At 42.6% G+C, this 24046-nt stretch overlaps 2 protein-coding genes across 6 annotated transcripts in view; one reads left to right on the top strand and one right to left on the bottom strand.

The window, feature by feature from the left end:
• Positions 1 to 251: 251 nt before the first annotated feature.
• LOC103217534 (uncharacterized) lies at positions 252 to 14923 on the bottom strand. Of its 2 annotated transcripts, XR_012094246.1 has the most exons (3): positions 14406 to 14509; positions 13485 to 13562; positions 252 to 3408 (listed from the first exon to the last, which is right to left on the bottom strand). XR_012094246.1 is itself a non-coding variant. In XM_038000625.2 (2 exons), the coding sequence occupies exon 1, from the start codon at positions 14547 to 14549 to the stop codon at positions 13626 to 13628; it is 924 nt and encodes a 307-aa protein (XP_037856553.2). In that variant the 5' UTR covers positions 14550 to 14923; the 3' UTR covers positions 252 to 3408; positions 13485 to 13625. The 2 variants fall into 2 exon arrangements, 1 of the variants encoding a protein (XP_037856553.2); XM_038000625.2 differs by having other exon boundaries at positions 13485 to 14923.
• Positions 14015 to 24046, top strand: part of MYO1B (myosin IB) — a 178389-nt gene continuing 168357 nt past the window's right edge. For all 4 annotated transcript variants that reach the window (XM_007965683.3, XM_038000623.2, XM_007965686.3 and 1 more), the window contains exon 1: positions 14015 to 14117. The gene's annotated coding sequence lies outside the window, so the exon portion shown is untranslated. The remainder of the gene's footprint in view (positions 14118 to 24046) is intronic.

The raw sequence follows: 24046 nt of genomic DNA on the forward strand, positions 1-24046 counted from the left end.
TCTGCTTCCTTTCTTACGCAGCTGAGCATGACTCAGTAAAAGCCAGCAACAATCCTCTGGCTTATACAAACTCCTCAGCCACAGCTCAGGTATACCACGGCGGGCGCTCTAGCAATCCCACTTTGAAGATTCTATTTCAAACCAGATAACTGGCCTTTTAAAAGTTGACTGTTTTCATAAGGACTTTCTTCTACTAAGCTCTTAACCAAAGCATATTGCTGGGCCAAGACATCTTTACTCATCTGAAAAAATCCCACGCACCAGCCCATGAAGTAGAGTCCATGGAATCCAGGAAGTGTAGCACTGGGCTTTGAATTACTCCTGACCTGCTGGGAGAGTTAATGCAGGTTCCAGAGGTGCCGCACCTGCCTCTTCTGAAAAGATGATATCATCAAAGACTTGAGTAAGGAAAGTAGGCAGAGGTGCGGGTTATTTATCTGGATGAGCAGACAAACAGGAAACATTAAGAAATATAGCAAGAGTTGGGTTCTTTTCACAAACACATTAACATCAAAAAAATAAACGAGCCAACTATAAGTGTGATTAGAGGTTTTTTTTCTTAACTCTAGGCGGCGTTGTGTTCTTAGCAATAGTCTTTTTCTCACAGAACTTTATTTATTCCCCAATCCAAAATTAGTTCCTTAATTTGAAACAGCCATAAACAAACATTACTAAAGAAATCCCTTGGGCTCTTTTCTCCCACACCCTATCCCCCCACACATGTTTTCTGCTGCTTTGTTTGTTCTCAGTTCTTTTTCCCTTTGTGCTGAACAGAAGGGCCTGCAGTGATTTGGCTTTCTGAAATCCCTTCATAAGTTTCTTGAAAGATATTTAAATTCCATTTTGACAGGAGAGAATTAAATTCACATTAATTTTCATCAATAATGAATTCAATCTAAACAAACTTCAGTAACATCAAAGTATGGATTTTAGTTCTCTACTGGTTAAAAAGGTTGCTCGCAGCTCTCTAATTCTTTTATTGGCCTACTGTAGCCTACTGCTGTTCCGGGAGGATGAATGGAGCCTCTAATCAGAGCAGCTGTCCCAGCAACCTTGGAGAGAGAGTCCCTCGCACCTCTTCCTCCACTACTTCTCTCTTCATTTTCTTCGTTTCCAATCTTTGCCAACCCCCTTTTTCCTCCGTACCTTTGTTTCATCTCCATTTCCCACTCCATATCAATGAAGAATTCCATAGCGATTTGGCTTTCCTCTTCAAACCCATCCCAACATTATCTTCAAAAAAGGGAATGTGCTGGTGATGTCCCTGGTTGCTCTGGCCTTTCCCCTGCTCTGCTGTCTATCACAGGGGACTGCATTTTCCAGTTCCCTTGCCCTCTGGCTTCCACATAGGCTGAACCGAAGGAAGGCATAAACAGAAGAGTGGAGGGTGGGAAGAGGGAGGAAGCCAGGGGATTTCACCTCCTCTCTGTCTGTTTTGATGCTGTCTCTGGCAGTGGCTGCTTCTCTATGATTTTAGCTGCTGGTCAACAGCCCCTCCCTTCAGTCTCAGTATCTGTCAGGAATGCTCCCCACTGTGCTTCTGACTTCTCCTATCTTCCAGGCTTTGGTAACAGCATCTTCTCTCTGAGTTTCTCCAGCCCCAGGGGAGTTAATGGCTTCTGACTGCTGTTATTCTTTTGGTTACCCCACTGCTTAATTCCTGGGTTCTGCTTCTTCCATCACAGGTATGACAATTTCCTGGCCAGGCATGGTGGTTCATGCCTGTAACCCCAGCAAACTGGGAAGCCAAGGCAGGAGGATTGCTCAAGCCCAAGAGTTTGAGACCAACCTACTCAACAAAGTGAGACCTATCTCTAAAAAAATATAAAATATTATCCAGGTGCAGTGGCACACATCCATAGTCCCAGCTACTTGGGAGGCTGAGACGGAAGGATTGCTTGGGCCAAGGAGGTTGAGGCTGCAGTGGGCTGTGATTGTGCCATTGCACTCCAGCCTAGGCAACACAGCGAGACCCTGTTTCAAAACCAAACCAAACCAACCAAACCAAAAACGCCAAAAAACAAGTTCCTGTATTAAATTCCTCGTGTTTGAGACACCTACAGTGGTTTCTGTTTTAATTGGGCCCTGACCAAAATAGGGGGTTCAAGATTACAACATCTCAGATAACAGTTCTCTAGAGCAGAATGTTGGACAGCATTACTTTATTCTATGTTCCTTGGAGTTCTTATACACAATAAGCCACAAAAACAAACAGCTATTAAAATTCAATGCCCAAGGTAAGTTTGGGGTGAGGTAAGGTGAGAAAGACTAAGGAAGCAGATGGAGCATTATTTCCTCTGTGCACCTGGGGCATCTGTGGTTTTCACTCTCCCAGACATGGAACAGAGGATTTTCTGACTTTGCCTTGCTGATACGGGCTTTACAGCAAGATGTTTCATGAGATTTGCAAGTCACTTTCCCTTTCATTCCCATCTGAGTGGGCACATCCTGTCTGCTTCGCACTACTGCCTCTGTACTCCAGTAATGTGTTTTTCATCATCACAGGTCCAATAATTTTGAATCTCACCTGATAGCACCATCCCCTGGCTTATAAATGTGGGAAATATTTGCTATGGAGGAGTGATTTGTAGCACTTTGTGAGTCAAAGGCCTTTTGGGAGAATCTAAGGGATGGTCAAAATCCTTTCCGCAGAGAAAAATGCACACATACCATGATTGTGAGTGAGCCTGTGTACATCTATGTGTGTTCATGAGGTGCATACACACGCGACGACACACACTTTCCCATAAAGCTTGTCAATCCCAGATTCAGAACCCTACCCCTACCATGTATGGTCCTTGGCCATATATTCTTTTTCTATCCACATTCAGGATGCCCTAGGTAGTGCCCATTATGTAACTATAGTTTTATAAATAACTTAATTTCTTCCAGTTTACCTCCTTTTAAGTGATGAATTAAACTTCAAAACATGGAGTCTGTCAGACACTATTTTTTTGTCAGATACTTTGGACTCACCCTAAGGAAGATAGTTCCATGTTTTACTTGTGTAAAAAGATGTCTCTATAGTGACATTAAAGGATTCTGTATGTGAAACTGTAATTTCCTCCTGCTGTTTTAAGATATTCCTCTTTCTTATTGGCACCACATGAGATAAAGTTCGGTGACTGGGGCAGAGATTTATGAAGTGTTATTGTTGAATATATGTGTACGTTGCTTTCCTGTGGTGAAAGACCCGTAACCCAAGACTTCCATTTTGGGATTGATTTGGGGCCTAGTGTAACACGTACGCTGTAATAAGTCACGGCAGATGCTGTCGATTTACTTCCTGCTGTCCCATGTGGGTTCCAGGGTGGATAATTTTGCTCATTCTTTTGGCCTTTGCTGTGTCTTGTCAAAAACTGGACTCATGTTCATAACTCTGAGAAGTGCTCAGCTGTGAAATAAGTACTGAAAAGATAAAAAGCAATTGATCCTGAGTCATTGTGATCATTCAATCCTAAGTAAGCAAGAAATAAGTATTTAAAGTGTCCCAATAAATCTTCTCTTTGAGCTTAAGCATTTAGAAATGTAGAATACTTATAGATTGACTTGTGAAGGAAAATTAGGAAAAACATATGTATTGGCTCTGAAATAGAGATAGAAGTTATTATGAAACATTAGTGATAAGTTGAGTGGGGTCAGCCTGGTGCATCTGTTTCTGCCGAAGTGGGAATTCTTTAGCATCAAGGTATGAGAGTGTATAGCAGAAGTACAGGAGATATCAGTTCAATTCACTGTCGAGAAATAAAATATCTGCTTTATTTAAACATCGTAGCTATTTGTTATATTTTTGCTTTTTACAACTATTACACAAAAATTATTGGGGTTTGTTATAAGAAGATGGGGTAATCTTTCAAAGTGAGTGATAACCGCTATGAAGGAGCCATGAAAGAAGATACTGGAAACACTTGGTATTCATTCATTCGTGCACGCATGCATAGAGGCATGCATACAAGCATTATTGAGTTCCCACTATATTCCAGGACTTATGTTAAACACAGCATTGGAAAATAAATAGATATGATTCTGCCCTCAAGTTTGTCTCAGTGTAGTGAAAGAGACTGATAATTGAACAGGCAGTTTGATCATGGTGTGATATACTCCATGCTAGAGGCAACAGAATTTTATTGGAGCACTGAGTAAGTGCTCTTTTCTCGTTTGGGGGATCAGGAGACCTTTTCAGAGGTGGTAACGTTTTCTGTCTCAACTAAAAATACACACACACACACACAAATTAGCTGGGCATGGCGGTATACTCCTGTAATCCCAGTTACTCAGGAGGCTGAGGCAGGAGAATCGCATGAACCCCACAGGCGGAGGTTGCAGTGAGCCGAGATCATGCCACTGCACTCTAGCCTGGGTGACAGAGCGAGACTCCGTCTCAAAAGAAAAAGAAAAAGAAAAAGAAGGCAGTAGGATGCCACGTGTCAGAGGAGTCAAATGCTATGAGGACCCAAAACTCCCTTTAAGATGTGGCAACTGGTGGGGCACGGTGGCTCACACCTGTAATCCCAGCAGTTTGGGAGGCTGAGGTGGGAGGATCACTTGAGCCCGGGAGTTTGAGACCAGGCTGGGCATAGGGAGACTTCCTCCCTAAAAAAATAAAATAAAATTAGCCGCCAGGTACGGTGGCATGCGCCTGTGGTCCCAGCTACTTGGGAAGCTGAGGCGGGAGGATAACTTGATTCCGCGGTTGCACCACTGCACTGCATCCTTGGTGACAGAATAAGACCTTATCTCAAGAAAAAAAGAAAAAAGAAAAAGATGTGGCAATTGACAGATCACTGAAGACCTTGGCAAGATCAGTTTTAATGTACTCATAAGAGCAAAGGACTGGGGTGTGAAAGGGAAGTGAGAAAGTAGACAGAAACCATATACTAAACTTTAAAAAACTTGACTGGTGGGTAGAGAGCTGTTAAGATCCAGGCTTCTTTTTCAATAAACATACAAATTTCACTTTGTCACCTCTAAGTTCTGATCAGATAGAGCCCCCTTCTCCCAGAAGATCACAGCTTAAATTTCTGGATACTTCCACCTACCAAACTGATTTCTTAAAACTTTGCTTATTTATATTATAAAAGCAATCTTTTTTCAAAAATATATTTATCATATAGTATATTATAAAACATCATCCAATACTTAAGACTTTGATATGCCCTTCACACACTAAGGTTACTAATGAAGATAGAGTTCGCCTGGACATCTCAGTGATAGGGATAGGAGGGGGTATAATCTTTAAGTTCCAGAATTTATTTCAAAAGCAAAAAGTTATGGATAAACTATTGAACAGAAACCAGGTAGAACTATGTTGGTTGCAATAGCAACTAGCTTGGGAAACAGCTAGTTTGGAGTTTGAAGATTTCATATGTATTAGTTTGGGCTGCTATAATGAAAATATCACAGGTGGGGTGCCTTAGACAGTGTTTATTTCTCATTGAATAAACTGGGAAGTCCAAGATTAAGTCATTGACAGCTCTGGTGACCGGTGAGGGCTTGCTTCCTGGTTGGTAGGCAGCCGCCTTCTTGCTGTATCCTCACATGGCTGAGAGAGTGAACACTGGTCTTTCTCTTCTTATAAGGAAACTACTCCCACAATGGGGGTTCTACCTAATTACCTCCCAAAATCCTACCTTCTAATACCATCCCATTGGGGGTTAGTATTTCAACATATGAATTTTGAGAGGACATAAACATGCAGTCCATAATACCATATATAAGTCATCACATATAAGTATTGGGCCAGCCATTTTTGAAGGCTCTAGCAAACACATGTACCACCCCCTCCCCCATCTCTATCAGCTCTACCTAAAATCTTGACTTTATTCTTTCTTTTGCATTAAGGCAAGCTCATCAAACTGTCCCAAGGATCTTGGACGCATCGCCCTTGGCAGATTGTGTTTCTTCTTTGAAATTCTTCTTTAAAGTGGCCTTCATTGCCAACTACCAAGCTTGCAATGGGGAGACTTCCCCCAGCACTCCTACCCATGCCTCCCACCCTGTCTACTACCTTGGACACATGACATTACGATATGGAAAGAAGAATCTCTTCTGGAAAAGAGTGCAATAAAGAAATCCAAGGACCCTGTACTCAAAGCAAATGTTCTCCATGGGTGATTAGTATAAACCCTCATTCAGCGTGATTTGGTTATCAGATTTGCCAGTCTCTAACATGACCTAATGAGAAAGATCACCAAGTACTGAAATGTTCTGATGGAAGAGTATTGGAAAAACCACTCAAGCAATATTTACCTATTTATGTTTTCAGTTGGGCCAATTCAGAAAAACAACAAAAATTTGCAGGCCACATATTTTGTTCAAGATGAAAATAGCTTTATTATTTTTTCCTGATTATAAAAATAATACATATTTATTATTACAAAACTTGAAAGCTATTTGTATGAAAAGAAGTAAATATAGCTTGAAATCTGAAAGTCCATAGTGGGCCACAGTTTAAAAGGCAATTCAAGTAGTTTCTTTAATATTTTACTTGATTGGCTAGAAAAATGTTGATGAGTGACTTTTAGTCACTAAATTTTTGAATATTTGAAATTCAATATTTAAATGTCTGGAAAAGAGGAACATAAAAGCCGTTTTCTAATCTTTTACTCAGAATTGAAATGCTGGATTGTGCTGTAGCCCTTGTAGCCGCAGGTTGCACATTACTGATTTAAAAACACTTGGAACAACATATAAGGGGTCAAGGGGCCTGGTGAGACCTGGGGGAGCCTGGAAACAGCATCAGGGCCCTCGCTGCCCTGGGACTGGAGGGACGTTACAAAGGAAGAGGCAGTATATCCGAGGAGACAAAGGCCTGAAGCTAGACCCTATCTTCTAGGAGGTCAAAGACCCTCACCATCATGTTTACCATCCTGTGGTAGTGACAGGGCTAGCACAGGATTAAATAGATACTCAGTAAATACTTCTTGATGTAGGACAAATTTCATCTACTTCATTCTGTGGCCCTGGGGTAGTGGTGCCTGATCACAAGTCACTAGAATGGAAGGAGTCCTCAGGGTTGAGACTGTTATATGTCTGATAATCTAGAACGATTACAACACCCATCAAGGTTACCCAGTGGGGCTAAAAGTACCAAGGAGCTTATGTACCAAAAATAAAGAGCTTCTTCTTCCCCTGCCCAGGGTAAACCTTCAGGGTGATAGCTGCTTTTGACTGATAAAGATTTATAAAGCAAACTATAAAATTATAAAACATGATTTTCAATTTAATGCAACTGTGGACTTGAAGAAACATGCAGGTCTCTGAAGGAACCCCTCAGAGAGTAGGCAAGAGTTTTGAGGAGGCTAGGAACGAAGGACTTTTTGAAGCAATTTATAGACCCAATGCCCCTGAGGGGAAAATGTTTGGGGCCCATGAGCTGTGTCAAGATTATCTCAGGTCCAGACTCAAGATCTATGGGAACTTTGTAGCATTCCCAGTCACTGAGAGGGGATTTGGGGGCAGATGAGGTTGGGGCCTGGCAAGAGCGCCCCTAAGAGTGTAAGACAAGCTTCTGCTCCCTGCTCTTACTCAGATTGGCACGAATGGGTTTCAGGAAAAATACCCATAGTGTAGCATGTGTCTAATGGAAAGGATTATGCAGGTATCTTTATTTAGTAAAGGCCATGTTTGTCCTGGGGAGGTGGGTTGCTTGTCAACACCCTGACGTCCATGGTCTGATTCTTCCTCTGCATGAGATGGGCTGTGCTTTTGGTGCTACTCTCTATAAAGTTTTTCCGGCTTTATTCAAACCTTAAGAAGAGCATTCCTACGAATCCATCAGCAAGAACTGCTTTTGTCCTACCTTGCGCTCTGGAAAGTCTTTAACGAGATATCAGAAATTCTTGGCTGAGATTATAGGCTAACTTGATTTACCTAACATAACTACTCATGAAATTAGTTCATCAATCTAACACTATTGAGTACTTTCTATGTTCCGAGGCTCTGAGGACACAATAGTGAACCAAACTCCACCTTCATGGAGCTTCTCATATTGTACAGATGTCAATGCAGCTGAAATAATGGGCGATTAACCTTTTGCCTATATTTCTAAATTTTGGTTTATTCCGTCAATGGCCCCTAAACCTAGAGTTGTGCCATTTTGGTTGTTAATACAATAGGATATTTTTGAGTTATACACAATTACCTTTCTCTATCAGCAATTTCATATGCTAACGCCTGTGATGAATGTATGTGCCAGATCAAATATATAGATTTAGTTTTAGGGACTGAAGCAGAAACAGACGATTACATCATATATTTGCTAAATTACTTTTCATTTGGTATAGGCGGCCAGTAGTTTTTTTCCTTTGCCATAATATTTGCTTTTCCTTGCAGTACTCCTAGGGTCTCCCCAGCAACGAGATGACAGCTTCTGAGTTATCATTAGAAAAATGAAAATGATTTTTTAAAAAGATTGGGAAAAAGTATAGCCATTTTTCAGATTGATTTATTGTTTCACAGCTAGGTTTTTGCCATCATAGTCCTAACTGGCTGTAGCATGAGAAGAAATAAAAGAGACAATTATTTTACTAGTTGAAATGACAGAATGCTAAATTATAAAATGTCAGGGGAAAAAATTTAGGCAATTTAAATTTCCTGGCAATGGGTCTATAATTTATTTGAGGCTCAGAGTACTCTGAGCTGTGGAGAAATGCATTTTGTGGAGAAAAAATTATACTTTTCACTGCCTGATTTTAGTGCTCAAATTACATTTTTCTTTTAAAAACATAAAGAATTGTTCTTGATTTTCAAATAGTCTAGTACAGTACCTACAAGGGAGCCTATTTGTGAGCTTTTCAAATTCCTCTTTTTATCCTCAAATAGCTTTAGTAAATTTTCTCCCTGCCTGGGATAAGTTCCATCCGTCTTTTTACCTTCAAATATTCTTGATGTCATTTATCTATAGTTTGTTAAATACTTAGAATAAGAGTTGTGATTTTACCGCTGAGTCTTGGAGGCTGACAATGCTATAGAAACTTTTTCTTTTTGGGGTAATAGTTAATCTTAATTTCAAATAATACTTTAAACATGAAGCTCTTATTTTTAAAGCACTCTTTAAATATATTTTAAAGGATTTTCTTTTGTATGAAGCTATTTAAGAAATAGCTAACTCAGTGCTTACTGCATTTGGAGGACTATCCTAAACTAAGAGACATATACTAAAGAAATAATACAGTACACTTGACCCTTGAACAACTTGGGGATTAGGGATGCTGACCCTCCATGCAGTCAAAAATTCACGTATAACTTAAACTTAACTACTAATAGCCTACTGTTGACGTATTAGCCTTATTGATAATGTAAATGGTCTATTAACACATATTTTATATTGTATCATATATTGTATTCTTACAAAAAAAAGTAAGTTAGACAAAAAGGAAATGTTATTAAGAAAATCATAAGAAAGAGAAAATAGATTTGCTATTCATTAAGTGGAAAGTCTTCATCCTCATCCTCTTCACGTTGAGTAGGCTGAGGTGGAGGAAAAGGAGGAGTGGGTCTTGTTGTCTCAGGGGTGGCAGAAGAGGAAGAGCTGGAAGAGGTGGAAAGGAGGCAGGAGAGGAAGCCACACTCAGTGTAAGTTGCCTGCCTCAGCTTCATCATCTCTAAAATGGGATTATGATATAACCTACCTCGTTGGACTGCTGTGCGGCTTCAAAGAGTTAACACATACGTAGAGCATTTAGAATATTTCCTAGGACAGTCAGCTCTCTAAAACTGATCTTACCTCAGTCCTGGTGTTTTCAAACTGATTGACTAGTTTTATCTAGAGGCCTACTATCTAGTTGGAGAAGTCAAACATCCAGAAGAGGATACATAAAAAGATTTCATGACCTGGGGCAAATTAATAGGTACTGAGAGGATGTGGCATTCAGATGCTACCATAGTAAAGAAGGCAGAATCTAATTCAAGATGATGGTTAGGAATAGGCGAAAACTGAATTTAGTTTGAAAGGATAAGTAATGGCTGGGAATAGTGACCCACACCTGTGATCCTAGTGCTTTGGGAGGGCGAGGCAGGAGGATCACTTGAGGCCAGGGGCTCAAGGCCAGCCTGGGCAACAATAGTGGGACTCCCATCTCTACAAAAAATACAAATAAATTAGTCGGGTATGGTAACATGCACCTGTAGTCCTGGCTGCTTGGGAGGCTGAGGCAGGAGGATTGTGGAGAGGATTGTTTGAGTTCAAGGTTACAGTGAGCTATGATTGTGCCACTGCACTCCAGCCTGGGTGACAGAATGAGATCCTGTCTTTATTTTATTTTATTTTTTTAAAAAAATATATGTAAAGCAGGTGAAAACTGTTTGGGTGGGTATGTGAGAGAGAAAATACGGCAAAAACAAAGACCGAGAATTTTAAAGACAGAGAGTCTTTAACACATGATGTAAAATAACTAAGGACAGACAGTATGAATCTCTGGCCAAAACTGTAAACTTAGTAGAACAAAGACAGAGTCAGTGAGAAAATCTAAAAGTATGACTTCCAGTCCACTTTTATGGTTGCTACATCAAAATGAGGCAGAGGCAGGTCACACGGTTCTTTCGTCAGTCTTCTTCTCAATGTTGAACTCCTTTTAATTTTCTTGAAAGGGCTCAAGTAAAAGCAACTAAGAAAAAATAAGTCTTACATGCCTAGTGGTAATTCTCTTCCTGGGACACACTGAGATATGCTTTTAATTCTACATTTTCCACAAGGATGGCAAGATTTCAATTGAATGAGTTTAAATTGTTGCATGTTTCCATTGAGGCAAAGCACACTTCTTGTATTCTTTTACTGCATTCGTATAATTTGATAATTTATGTTTTTCACCCTAAATCTCAATAACAGTTTTCTACTTTTTCTTTCTTTCTGTTTCCTCCAAATAGATTGAGGAGAAAGTAAAAAATGCCTTTGTAATTGATGGATTTTTTATCTATTCTTTTTTTTTTGAGGTGGAGTCTCGCTTTGTCACCCAGGCTGGAGTACAGTGGCGCGACCTTGGCTCACTGCAACCTCCGCCTCCCGGGTTCAAGTGATTCTTCTGCCTCAGCCTCCCGAGTAGCTGGGACTACAGGAGCATGCCACCACGCCTGGCTAATTTGTGTATGTTTAGTAGAGATGGGGGTTCACCATATTGGCCAGGCCGGTCTCGAACTCCTGACCTTGTGATCCATCTGCCACGGCCTCCCAAAGTGCTGGGATTACAGGTGTGAGCCACTGAGCCCAGCCTGTTACCTATTCTTGACAATTGTGAGAATAACTTTAATCTGCTTTTTACAATTTCAAAAGTTGCTGATTGATCGGTTTTTGAAAAAAATGGCCAGGAAGTTAAAAGTGTTTTAAAACCTCATGGTATGTCTTCAGAAGCTTGGGTTTTGAGATTTATGAAAACTAGGTAAACAGTATTTTTAAAAGAGAGGCATGGTTTTTCTCTAGAAATATTTTTAGCTAATAACTTGGTTCATTTTCTTAGTGTTTATTAGGATGTGTTCTACAGTTTCTATCATTTTCTTTTTAGAACTTGCTAAAAACAGAGAGAAAGTCTTAATTGTACCCACTATGCTAGGTCCGTCTAGAGGCAGAACTGTTCTGACATAATTCTGTCCTGTCCCTTTCTTGAGTCAGGAGTTTCAAAACTTTTGTTCTGGCAGCTAGCTCTTTCAATAGAGCTACTCAGCACATAGTTGTCTCAAACATACTTTTTCTAAAATCTGGCCACATCCCAAGATCAAAAGTTTATAGAATTTCCCCACTCTTCAATTTGTTTACATTTTATATTCATGAACCTGCCATCTGCATTTCCGCTATTTTTGAAAAGCTGAACTGGATAGTAGAGGTCAGAAGTTCCATGAACTGTCAAACTGCTATAAGCAGTCACTTCAGAACCTAAACTCAGACAAGCAAAATGGAGACGTGAGTCTAACACACATCACCAGGTGGCAGGTTCATATGTTGTCTGTTGTGAAGGCTGGGATCTCCAGGGTTTTCATCATGCTAGGTTATCAAGGTCTGAGGTAGTATGCTTGATAGTTTGTGGTGAAGACTATAGAGTCAGCTTTTCTAGGTTCAAATTCCAGCTCTGTCACTGTTCTAGGTGTCTATCGCTATGCAACCACCACCCGGATGACAATCTTTTATTATTATCACTTACGTTCCCGGGGCCTGACTTGGCTCAGCTAGGTTTTCTCTCTAGGTCTCTCAGGCAGCGTGGTCAGTCAGAGTTCTTTCAAAAGCTCGCCAACTCACATGCCTGGTATAAGTTGTACTGGCAGTAGACTGGGTCCTCGGCTGGCACCATCAGCCCAAATACCTACACATGGGCTTCCCTGTGGCTTGAGCTTCCTCACAATATGGCAGCTGGGTTCCAAAGGTGAGTGTCCCAAGGGAGAGCCAGGTGAAACCTCTGTCTCCTTTTATGACCTAGGTTTGGAAGTCACATAGCATCACATCTGCTGTATTCTATTTGTTACAATCAAATCACTAAGTCCAGACCATATTCAAAAGGAGGGCAATTAATATCCACTCTCTAATGGGAGTCTTCAAACCACCATAGCCATGTATTCCCTGAAGACCTCTCTGTCCTTGGCTTTGCTGGTCTGTAAAATAAGGATAATGAGAGAAACTTACCTCACAAAGTTTTTGTGAGGATTAAACAAAGAACAGTCCCTGGTACCCAGTATGTGTTAGTTTAGGACATTATCACACCACCTGTACATCTGAAGTGATGCTGATGGTGACATCTAATGACGGGGCAGTTCCCAGCAGACACAGTCTGTGAAGGTCCCACCTTTCCAAACTCTACTAGTGGCATTTAACAAATCCCAGCGCCTGTGGTTCTTATGCCAATGGGAACAGTTACTATATATGGTCTGAATTCTTTAGTTCACCTCACTTTAGTGACAGTTTCCAGATACAGGTCAGTCCATTTAAACCTGTCCCATTTATGGCAATTTATTTCATTACAGGATAAAGTAGTTAGAACCATGAGTAATAATTACTGTGTCTACAGTGCTTTTAACACCTCACTCAAGTAATCCTCACCTCACCCAGTGAGTAAGTTTGAATGCGCACCCTTCCCTGTGCGGAGATGAAGAAACCAGGACCTGGGTCAAGAGGATTGTTCTCAATTCTCCAATGAGGCAATAGGGCTTGAGTGAGGTGTGTGTGTGTGGGGTGTCCCGATTCTCTGGCCCCTACATGCCTGTATAATACACCCCATCACTGATGATTACTCAGGGCCAGTTAATACACTCTATTCAAATATGTATGGATATTTCAAATTTCTTTTAAACTACCTCTCATTTATCTATAACATAAAGAATTGGCCAGTAGCTATTACCCACAATGTGAGATCAAGTAATTTAAAAGATACTAAAAGTCCTGTAAATGAAGAAACACCACACCACTCAGTATTCTTTTTTCTTTTTCTGTGAAATTAATATTTTCTGATATTCTTGGCATCCAAACATTTTCATCTTGGGGAGGAGGAAAAATTGAGACTTACTTCACTCTTTGCCGGAATGTGCCCCCAGGCTGGCTTCGAGTTGTCAAACGTTGTATTTCTCATTTTATGTCAATAAGTCTGGAAGAAAAAAGGTAGAAAGACTGCCTTCCGTGGGGGCCGCGACGGTCGCCCTTCTTTCCCTCAAGCCTCGTCCCATCCAGGCTCACCCCCGGTGCAGAGGGTCTGGCCGCAAACCCGCAAGGCGCGGAGGCCGCCACGACGCTCACCGGGGGGCGCTGTGAAGCCGGCACCGGGCGGCCGGAGGTGAGTCGGCTCGGAGGCGGTGGCTCCTGTTCCTGCCCGCGCGCCGAGGGGCGAATCCCAGGCAGCGAGGTCGTCGCCCCCGCCCCTCGGCCGGCCCCTCCGCCAGCGGGCTAGAGGGGAGTGGCCGGGCTCCTCCCGCCGCCGCTGAACACTCCGCAGCCGGGTGCGCACGGGAGTCTCAACCGCGGCGCGTGGAGGCAGTGCCTGAGCGCGGGGCGCGCAGTCGGCCAGCAGCCGCGGGACAGCCTTGGCCGAACAGCCGCGTCGGGAGCCCCGCAGCCCCGGGCAGGGCCCGCGTCCCGGAGAGCCACCGGAGAGCGAGGACGACGTGGAGGCGGAGTGACGCCCGGCGAGGTAGCGCCAAGCAAGGTAGCGCGAGCGCTTTCTCTCTCCCCTGCCCTTCTCTCTGCGTCCGGCCGCGGCCCCCGAGGCGCACGCCCCGCGCCTTTGTGCCCGCGGTCCCTGGCCCGGTCGCCCCCTGCGGGCGGGGGTCAGCGGGTTCTGCCGCTGTCTCGGGGGAGGAGGCGCTGCGGCGGGAACCGCGCACGCTGTAGGTCGCGGAGGGTGGTCGTGACTTCGCAGTGGCTTCGGGGGTGGCGGGAGGGAAGAAGGGCTTGTAAAGTAAGTTGCTCGCTCTTTGCCCCGTGCCTCTCGTACCTGTGGGGAGAGTCGAATCTCGGCTCTCCTCGTGTTCACCCACAGCCCCTCCATCCCTGTGGCCCACAGCTGTTTCCTGGCTCCCTGGAAAGACACGGTGTGGCTTCCTCCGGGCAGGAAAGCGGAGGGAGAACAATGGGGCATCCTGGGGAGTGGGGTTCAGGTGCGGTGTGCCCCGGCGGCGGCGGGGGAGGAGGGGCCCGGGACGCTGTGGGCCTCCCTGCGCGTGCAGCTGCGCTCTCCTCCTTTGTTCCGCCGCAGCGGAGGGGGTTGCCCTGGGTCTCGTTTCCTGCCCGGGATGGGATTGATTCACGGTCCCAGAGAGGGAAGGGGAAGGGGGCGGGGCTGGAATGGAAAGCAGATTAGAGACGGGAGCCAGGAAGGGTGCTGGTATCGGGAAGAGACTTGGGGAGAGGGTTGGGAGAGGGTGATGAGAGCGCGCTGGAGAGGTAATTGCAAACACAACATTTTGTTCAAGGGCCCTGTGAGTTTCTGGAGCTTATTTGTAGCGCTTTGTTCAGGCTTCGGCCCAACGTTTGTTGCTGCAACAAGTTGTGTGCTGCTTGAGTTTCTAGGCGCTCCCAATGTTAGATTGCTCAAAGCAACTCTTGTTAATTACAGTGAAAGAAGCCCTCCCCCCCGTTTTTTTTTTTTTTTTGAGAATTGAAAAAATTTTGCTATGAACTATTATGGTGTGTATGTGTGTACTTCTGGGTCTGTGTGTGTAGCTAGTGGATATTGGCTGGAATGGGTAGGAGACAAATTTTATAGAATCAATTTTGACATAATTTTTTTTAATAGTATAATATAGTACAACAGTTTTCCAGGACTGTTTGAGGGCAGAAACCACCAGAAAATTAGACATTGCTATAAATGAATCAGACTATGTAACACAATTGAAAAACACTTTTACAGTCTGTCCCAGAAAACACACCACACACAGCAGCGTTTGGGGTTTGAACTGAGGAGCCCTGGCATTCAAGTGTTCTGTGCTTTCACTCTCTGTGTGAGGATCATTTAGAGGTGGTAGAATTAAACGTAATATGTCAGACATTTGTTAAGCGACCCTTTCCTAGATTGGAATCGAGAATCCCCAAAGGATTGGCTGACGTAGGGAGGAAGCTATGGGGGATTGAATGATGTGTGTTTTTTGAATGGGGTATTCCAAGCAAAACTGTTTTGGGAGGAGGCTGACATTTCCAGGCATTCATGGTTTGTACCTATGGGACACTGGTGGAAGGATTCCCAAAGTCGGACTGAAGGTTAGAATTACTGTGGTGATAATTTAGGAGACATTCTGTTGTAGTAGTCTGGCTGCAGACAGGATTGGGAAGTGCCCAGAGCTGCCTCTTTGACAAGCTGAGGGTCCGCCATTAAATCACCCCTTTGGCCATTTATTTTGAGATGAACCAAGTTTGAAAGCCTCTTAACCTGAGAAGGCGAATTAGGAGCTTGCTGTGGGGGAAAAAAATGTCTCCTGCCCACTAAATGGTAATGGAAAAGAGCTGTATAAGCTACTGCTGAGGGTTTGTCTTTTTCGTGGGGGATGTGGTCAAATTTTCAGGCCAGGCTGAAAAGCACTGGGACTTGTCCTCAGGAACCATTATGATGTGAAGTTGAAGTGGGATGGTGTCCAACCGTCAAGCTGTTTGTCATTAGAACTAACACACTGCCTGGCAAAACGTTGTGCTGGGGCAGCTAACAGAGGGAGACTTGTTTTGTTGTTGTCTTACCATTTTGGACTTTTCACTTACGCTGTGAATTGTTTTATAAAATACAACACAATTGAATTCCTCTCAAGTACTCCTTGTTCTATACATTAACAAAATGTAAAGCATCTGAACACTGCCACTACTGGAGATGTGGACAGACAGCAGAATCCTAAGTGGCTGGTCTCTGGCCTCTGGCCTCTGGCCATTCTGGTGGATGCCTGATTGTGTGATAAGGCTGGCAACAGGCTGTACCCCCTTCCCAGGATGAATCATCACTTTGTCAAGCCTGGAGTTAAAGACTAACTTTCCCTGACCGCTGCACAGTTATGCAAAGCAAGGAGGAACGTCTGACATCATGGGGAAGAAGAGGGAGTGAAGTGGGTGGGTGGTGTTTGGCTAAGAAGGGATCTCCAGCATGTAGCATCCATGTTTTTAGCATTTGTCCTCCTTCGGGTAAGATTGTCGTCTCATCTATCTCCCTTCTTCTGTTTTCAATAGCTGAACATTTGGATTTTTTGTTTTGTTTTGTTTTGAGACGGAGTCGCGGTCTGTCGCCCAGGCTGGAGTGCAGTGGTGCAATCTCAGCCCACTGCAAGCTCCGCCTCCCGGGTTCATGCCATTCTCCTGCCTCAGCCTTCCAAGTAACTGAGACTACAGGCGCCCGCCACCACGCCTGGCTAATTTTTTGTATTTTTAGTAGAGACAGGGTTTCACTGTGTTAGCCAGGATGGTCTTGATCTCCTGACCTCGTGATCTACCCTCCTTGGCCTCCCAAAGTGCTGGGATTACAGGCGTGAGCCACTGCGCCTGGCCGAACATTTGAATTTTAATTAGCCTCACAATAATTAGAGCTATCATTTAATATGTGTTCATTACGTGCCAAGAAGTTTACATACATTTGCTATATTCATCATCACAACAACTTGATAAAGTGGGTGTTATCTCCATTTTCCAGTGGAAACTGAGGCCTGGAGGAGTTAAGTAACTTGCCCCTCACACCGTACAGAAGCTCCTAGATTTACAATGGGGTTATGTCCTGATAAACCCATCATAAGTTGAAAATATTGTAAGTTGAAAATTCATTTAATACACCTAAGGTACCGAACCTTTAATGTGTCCAGAACAGTTACATTAGCCTACAGTTGGGCAAAGTCATCTGGTAACATGGTCCACTGTAAAGTATTGGTTGTTCGTCCTTGTGGTTGTGTGGCTGACTGGGAGCGGCGGCTCACTACCACTGCCCAGCATTGCGATAGGGTATCATACTGCATATGGCTAGCCCCAGAAAACATCACAAATCAAACTTCTAAGTACAATTTCCACTGAATGCCTGTCATTTTGGCACCATTGTAGAGTCAAAAAATCCTAAGTTGAACCATTTTAAATTGAGGACCATCTGTGCTTGTGTAGCTAACTAGTAAGTGGTGGAAGTACAATTTGGAATTCCAAAGTCCATACTCTTCAGGTATATACTGTATGCTATGATATGTGTTAATAATAGGAATAACAACAGTTTGATTATCTAGTTGATTAGCCCTTGGCAGATTTCAAATTACTTTCACATCTATTATTGATTCTTCCAAAAACCACTGTGAGATAGGTTTGGAAGGCCAGGTTAGGACATTACAACTCTTAGAACTGTATTGCTAAAGAGCTGTATGTTATGGCCTGTGTGAATAAGCTGTAAGTGAATGAAACTTTATTTTTAAAAAGTTAGGCTGCCAACGTTTAAAAATAAGTTCTTTTTTCCAAACATTAAAAGTGGTAGAACACAGTAGATCTTATATTGCATTCAAGGCTTTTATGTTTATTGAAATCCATTTTAAGCCCTTTTTATCTTACAGCCTTTAATAGAACATTGCACTTTGCTTCTTAACTGAGACCCAATGCCAGAGTGTCTTTTTAAGAAGAGAAATAAGGAGGGAAGGAATGTGCTTATAAAGAGGAAGTGGGACATCAGAATTGGAAACACTCGCAGCAGCAGGCCGTAGATTTTTCTCAGCACATGCTTTTTGTCCTGGCAGTAGCCTTTTACAGAAGACATTCTTCCTTAGGGAAGTGTCAAGGGTCTTTCTGTACAATATCCTCTGAGATCATCAACTTTCTGAGCTCTGTGGGAACACATATTCTGCATGATTTTTGTGCTCATCCCTTCCCCACAGGGGAAGTAAACTAGTTTAGGCATCTGCATGAAAAGGGAATAGCAGTCGTGTCTGTCCTTAGGGTGGCACTGACAGTGGCACTGGGCAGGAGGTACCAGACCTTGACACCAAGTACAGGAGCAGAATGGAGTTTAACACTTGGCATCATGGATTGTTTGTGGATTCCTCAGAATGCTCCTGGGCAAATGGAAAAGTCAATATTGGGTTTTTTGTTTTGTTTTGTTTTGTTTCTAAGATAAGAATTTGAAGACTGGAAGTTCTGCCTTGTTTATTTCAAGCTAGGACACCATTTGGGGTCTTCTCAGGTTTTGTGGTATAGGTGACAGTAACTTTAGTCTCCTCGGGCAATGAAATTCTCCTCCACTGGCTGTTTTAGACGTTTGCCTCTGGAGGAGAGGCAGACACATGGTTTGCTAAACTCTAGCAGGTGACCACCTTCCAACTTCTCATAAACAGCATAGAGGAGGAAAAAGGATGTTTCCCAGCATTACACTCTTACAGCCTTTGGTAGGTCTTTGCAGTTCTCAGCCTCTTCTTCATCAGTTCATATTTTATTAAGCACACAGGTCATGCAAGGCAATGCATTAGACACATTTTAAAAGGAAGAAAGGAAATCCATTGTGCCTTCAGGGACGTTTTAGCAGGGCAGGGGGATGCATTCCAAGAGTGGATGTTGGTGAAATGAAAATGGCTATGACAGCTGTAGTGACCAAGGCCAGGGGAACACTTGCTTTTGAGACAAAAGCTGGGAACAAACAGAAGCAAGAGAGTGGAAGAAAACTGAACACAGGTGCCAGCTTCTTCTCCGACTTAGGTTTTATTTCCTCCAGCCTCCAATGATGTGAAAGGGTTCAGGTTGAGAACCCTGACTGAGGTCCAAAAAAATGATATATAAACTACCATTCAATGGGAGAAGGTTTGAATAACAGTGTCTTCCCTGGTGCATGGCAGGTCCTTGGTACCTCTGCCAACCCTCTTCTCTGCACACCTGCCAGCATCCCTTCCTCATCCTGTGTTCAATGTGGCTGTCAACTAAGGCTGTTAATAGACTTCAGTCATATTTGCATTTTAAAAGGCTCTTGTGGACCAGACATGCCAAGTCTCCAAAGAATGAATCATTCATAATGAGTTATATGATATAACTCATGCTACTGTTTTTTAAGTATTGGGTGCTTGCTTTGTGCTAGGCCTCATGCTGGGTACTTTCTGTAGGTTGATTTCCTTCTCATCACTGTCCTTTAGTAGGAGATATTTGTAGATGAGGGAATTGAGTCACTAGCCCAGAGATCAAGCCTCAGAGACCACTTGCTTCCCAGAACAACGAAGTGCCACCAGGTAGGGTGTACTGTGAAGCTTTGAATGAGTACTGTGAAGCTTTGGGCAAATACTTTGGTTCTTTGGGTGAGTACGTTGATGCTTTGGTCACTTGTAAGGAGTTCGTTTTAAGGAGTTAGAGGGAGAGCCCACCTATTGTCCCTCTCCTTCCTGGCTTGTTTCCTTTGTCACTTGGAGTCAGGGTTCTTGCAGGTGTCCTTGGCTGGTCCAAAGCTAGGAGAATTGATTGAACTGCTTCTCAGTTTGTCCTTTTCTGAGTGCTTTGGCTTCTCAGTCCTGTGTCATTCTCCTTCCTCAACTGAGGGAGACAAGATTCAGCCTGCTAGTGAGAGACTGAATAGCCAGTCCCTTTTCTTACCCCCTCGCTGGCCATGCCTTTATCTTCAGGAATAGATTGTCATCTGGGAGTTTCAGGGAGTTTGACTGATCTCTGGTCTCCAGTCTGCCTGCGAGCAGCATGCCACAGGGCATCCAGTCTCGGAGCTCAGATCTTTGATGTGTGAGAATGAAGCGGTGTGGATGTCGTTGCAGAGCTGTTGCAGAGCTGGGTTTCGGGAGGAGAGTTGGTGTGGAATTTGTATTCTCCCAAGATAGGCAGTTTTAGAAATAGCAGAAAAGTAAAAATGGACATTCTTCTTTTGCTTATCAGATAAGCACCTGATAAGTTTCTGAAAATGCAAGGGGCCTGTCTTTCCTTGATAACTTAAGAGAGGCTTAAGAGAAAACCAAATCTCTGCCTTCCGGGGACTTTCAGTCCAATTCTTCCTGGACTCAAGATGCTTTAAGATTGCACAGATGGCTTAATTTTCTTGTGTTAAAATGAAAATGTAGTAATGTAGTTCAGAATTGTACATTACAGGTTTTTAAATTTGTTTAAAAAAAGAATGCAATGTCTTTAAAGATTTTTTAGAAAATTGAATTGAAAGGACAGTGGAACAGATTATTAGTTATTGACGTTATAGTACGTATACACGTCATTTACCTACTTAATTTTCACTGGTTACATGAAAGCATTTTCACACTGCAACTACAACAACAAAGCTCCCCCAAAATACACAAAGAACCTTAATTGCAAGATTCCTGCTGGTGCCACTTACATTTTCCAGTGTACACCTTCTCTCTCCTCCATCGTAGCTGCTTTGCTTTAAATTTTATGTTAGATCCTGAGTGCTATATTTGTGATGTTCGGATTGCAAATATACTAGCTTCCTAACTGATCATTTTTTCCCTTCAAAGTACTTCAGAGTGATTGGTCACTGTTTTATTCATTTTAGACCCATAGTCTAAATGCTTTAAGGAAAGGCTTAATTTTCATAGACGTTGGGCCTATGCCAATTTGCGTGGCTTGTTATTTTTGTGGTCCTCATATAATCTGCTAATAGTCATAATAGGTAGATCACAGTTTTGAGCTACCCCTGATATAGTGAGCTATTTATGAAAAAGTTCTCACTTGCCTGAAATTTTCAAAGTGTTGAGAGCTATTCATAAAAATATATGAACTGCCACATTGGTCAGGTTCAGGGCTTATTTGCTGTAGTATTCTGCAGGTATTCTGTGACATGCAAGGAGGAAAATAGAGTTAGACGCCTGATGTCAGCTTTATAAAGGTTCATAGATGTCTCTTGAGTAGCTGTAATTGCATGATCTCTTAAAAACCTCTCATCCATTTACTGAAATTCATCTTGAATTGTTTATTTTTATCCTACATTCACACATTTCACACTTTAAAGATAGAACTTGATTATATTGGTATTTTTATTTCAAATTTTCAATTTTTGGAATGGCAGAAAGTTGCTATTGAAAAGTGTCTTAAAGGTCACCACTGTAACTCCTTCATTGTACTTGAGACTTGCTCAGCTCCGAAAGTTAACAGGGGACAGATCTGAGAAACTGACTCCAAATCTTAACCTCTTGCTTAGTTTTCTTTCTAGGGAGATATCTGTCTCTCCAAACCTGTCGAAATCCAAATTTATTACCTCTTACATAATACTTGGTCCCCTGTGGACTTCCCTGTTTGTGCTAATAGCCTTTTCATCACCATCTTGACTTTGGATTCTAGAACATCACCTACTTCCCCATTTTCTGTGACCCTTACATTCCTCCTGTCAGTCACTATGTCTGATTTATTGTTCCCTGCTATCTTGGCCCTTTGCAAATCCTCAACCCCTCATTCTGGTTCAGACCTTTAAAAGGCTGAGTTACTAGAGTATAGTGTTACCCAAAGTGAGTTGTTCCGTAAAAAATTAGTAAGTTGGAAAAAAAAAAAAAAAAAACCCACCCATGAAGTTGATAGATGTTCCTGTAAAAGGGGATCCTTGGCCAGGTACACGTTAGAATAGTTGGTTAAGTTTCTTTGTAGAAAGACTTCTCATGGCCTTCATTCGTGACTGTGTACTATGAATTCCCAAGAGAAAGATATAATATTCACGTGTCCCAACTTATGTCACCATTGTACCATGTTTTGGGGGGATCATTTTGTAGATAACACTGCCGTGGTCACTTCATTGTACCTTTTTAGGTTCTGTCACTGCCTGGCCTACTGTGGGAAAGTACATTCCATGTGAGCTGTACTTGGTTCACTCTCAACTGTGTCTTGTGCTTTTACCTTGTTGTTCTGGGTCATTCCTTCCCCCCAGAAGCTCCTCTCCCCTATCACATTGACACATCTTTCTGTGCCCAGCTTTGTGCCCATCTTCTCTGTCAGTTTTCCTAGACTCAGGATGCCCTTGTTCTTCTGAACTTACAACACTTACTGTTTCACAACTAAAAAAAAAAAAAAAAAGAAGAAAATACTTGAAGCACAATGAAATGTTGAAAGTAACTTACACATTCATACAGTTAAATTGTTGGAATTCCCACAAAATTCCATTTTCCATATTTGCGTCAGTTGGCGCATCACATGCACATCACATTCTCCTCTGTTTCCCCCACAGGTTAACTTGCACATATGTTCAACAAGCTTGTCACTTGTGGGGCTTTTTTCTTTAATTTTGTGTTACTCAAATTGTGTTGCATTTGAATAGAAATTCAGGAAGAATTGACATCTTTATGGTTTCATGGTTTCCCATCCACAAACCTCATAAGCCTCTTTAATAGGTCTTTTATGTCCTTCAATGAAATTTTATCGTTTTATGTGTAAAACTCTTTCATACCTTTTGTTAGATTCCTGCCAAGGTGCATGAAGCACCATGAAGGTTTCTGTGGTCATTGTGAATGAATTATTTAGTATATTTCTCGTTAGTGTTGCTGGTGTACAAGAAAGGGATTGATTTTGTATTTGTTTATAATAGTTCTTGATTGATCAAGTTCACGTCCAAACCTGTGTGTGCTATGGGAGCCTGCAGTTGGGTGGCTTTTCTAATAGAGCACAAAATAACTTAGCCTTTATTGAAAATGTCATAATTCACTTTATTTATTTATTTATTTTTTTAGAGACAGGGTCTGGCCCTGTTGCACAGGCTGGAATGCAGTGGTGTGATCATAGCTCAGTGGGTCCTCAAACTCCCGGATTCAAGTGAGCCTCCCACCTCAGCCTCCCAAGTATCTAGGACTATTGGTATGCGCCTCCATGCCCAACTAATTTTAAAATTTTTTGTAGAGATAATGTCTCATTGGTCCCAGGCTCCTGGCCTCAATCAGTTCTCTTGCCTTGGTCTTCCAAGTTCTGGGATTACAGATGTGAGCCACCACACCTGGCCTAATTTAAAAATCATATGTAATACTTTTAGAAGTAAGGAAGGGTGACTTTTAGTTATTTAATGTGTTCATTTATTAACTCATCAAATGTTTAGGTGCCTAGTATGTTTCAGGCACTGTACTATGTACTGCGTTTTTGTTTCTGTTTTAGAGACAGGGTCTCTCTGTTGCTCAGGCTGGAGTGTAGTGGTGTGATCATAGCTCACTGCAGGACCAAACTCCTGGGCACAAGTGATCCTGCTGTCTCCACCTCCCAAGCCGCTAGGACTACAGGCAGCATCTCCACGCCCCACTAATTGTTACATTTTTTTGTGGAGACGGGGTCTTGCTTTGTTACCCAGGCTGGTCTTGATCTGGCCTCAAGTGATCCTCCCTCCTCAGCCTCTTGAAGTGTTAGAATTACAGGTATGAGCCACCACACCCGTCCTGTACTGAGTCTTTAATGTTGAACAAAACAATGTGGTTTCTGCTCTCATGAATGTGAAGGGAAAGAGACATTGTGGAAATGGACACAGATAAATATATATTCATGAACTGGCATTGATACTGTGAAGGAAAAGGACAGGGGGCTGTGAGAAAGGCGGAGAGAGGGAAAATTAGATTGCAGTATAAGCCTGGCTTAGGAAATAAACATTCACACAGCTGCCTGAAGGATGAGTTGGTGTTAGAGATTGAGGAGGATGGAAGAACTTTCTAGGCAATAAAAAGAGGCTCAGAAGCCCCAAGGTGGGACTCT

The sequence above is a fragment of the Chlorocebus sabaeus genome, chromosome 10 (genome assembly GCF_047675955.1).
Source record: "Chlorocebus sabaeus isolate Y175 chromosome 10, mChlSab1.0.hap1, whole genome shotgun sequence".
In the NCBI taxonomy this organism is placed as follows: Eukaryota; Metazoa; Chordata; class Mammalia; order Primates; family Cercopithecidae; genus Chlorocebus; species Chlorocebus sabaeus.